Below are 685 nucleotides of genomic sequence, written 5' to 3'. Positions count from 1 at the left end.
TGAACTGAGATGACACTGCTAAGGTTGAGATGACATGAAGGCACCAATGTCCCCTCCTCAGCACTGCCAGGGTGAATGACACCATCCTTCATCACTCCTGTCCCCTGGGATGCTAACATGTATGCGGGGTCATTCCCAGGGCTGAGCTCTTTCCCCAAAACCTGGCTTTTCTCCCTAACCAAGAGCTCATATCAGCACAAACACCTCCAGTCCCTCCCATGCAGGTCAAAGAGATGATGCCCACCAAGCCATGTCCATCCCCATGACATGATGGAAGGACCCTCAAGAGCTCCCAACAGCATCACTCACCCTGCTGATGGCCAGGAGAAAGTCAAGCTTGTGGGACTTGGGGACAGAGTGACGCAGCTTCCAGTAGACAAGGTGCTCCCAGGCAAAGACCAGCAGGCTCAGCCCCATGGCCACCAGCAGCATGTAGAAAACCCCAGCCATGTTGTCAATGTCCAGCTTGCTGCTCATCACTTCATTCTTCTCATTCTGGCAGATCCCCGACAGCCAAACCGTCTCCAGCTTCTGGGTCTCACCTGGGACCAGAGACACACGGTGGTGAGGGGTGTGAAAACGCCTCCCCTAGGCATCATCTTCCCCAGCAGATCCCCTGCCTATCCCCACCCCACTGTGGCTGGAGGAGGACAAAGCTATCCACAAGCACCTGGAGCTGTTCTCG

General features: G+C 55.3%; 1 protein-coding gene across 1 annotated transcript in view; it reads right to left on the bottom strand.

Annotated features, from left to right (window-relative positions):
* Positions 1-309: 309 nt before the first annotated feature.
* Positions 310-685, bottom strand: part of GRIN2C (glutamate receptor, ionotropic, N-methyl D-aspartate 2C) — a gene marked incomplete at its 3' end in the record, with an annotated part of 8857 nt that continues 8481 nt past the window's right edge. Inside the window, 1 exon segment of the mRNA XM_010140366.1 lies at positions 310-542. Within this exon segment, the coding sequence (XP_010138668.1) occupies positions 310-542 (233 nt within the window).

Source organism: Buceros rhinoceros, unplaced genomic scaffold (assembly GCF_000710305.1).
Source record: "Buceros rhinoceros silvestris isolate BGI_N320 unplaced genomic scaffold, ASM71030v1 scaffold29837, whole genome shotgun sequence".
Lineage (NCBI taxonomy): Eukaryota > Metazoa > Chordata > Aves > Bucerotiformes > Bucerotidae > Buceros > Buceros rhinoceros.
Note: the sequence above shows the minus strand (reverse complement) of the source record. Positions and strands in the feature narration are given on the sequence as shown.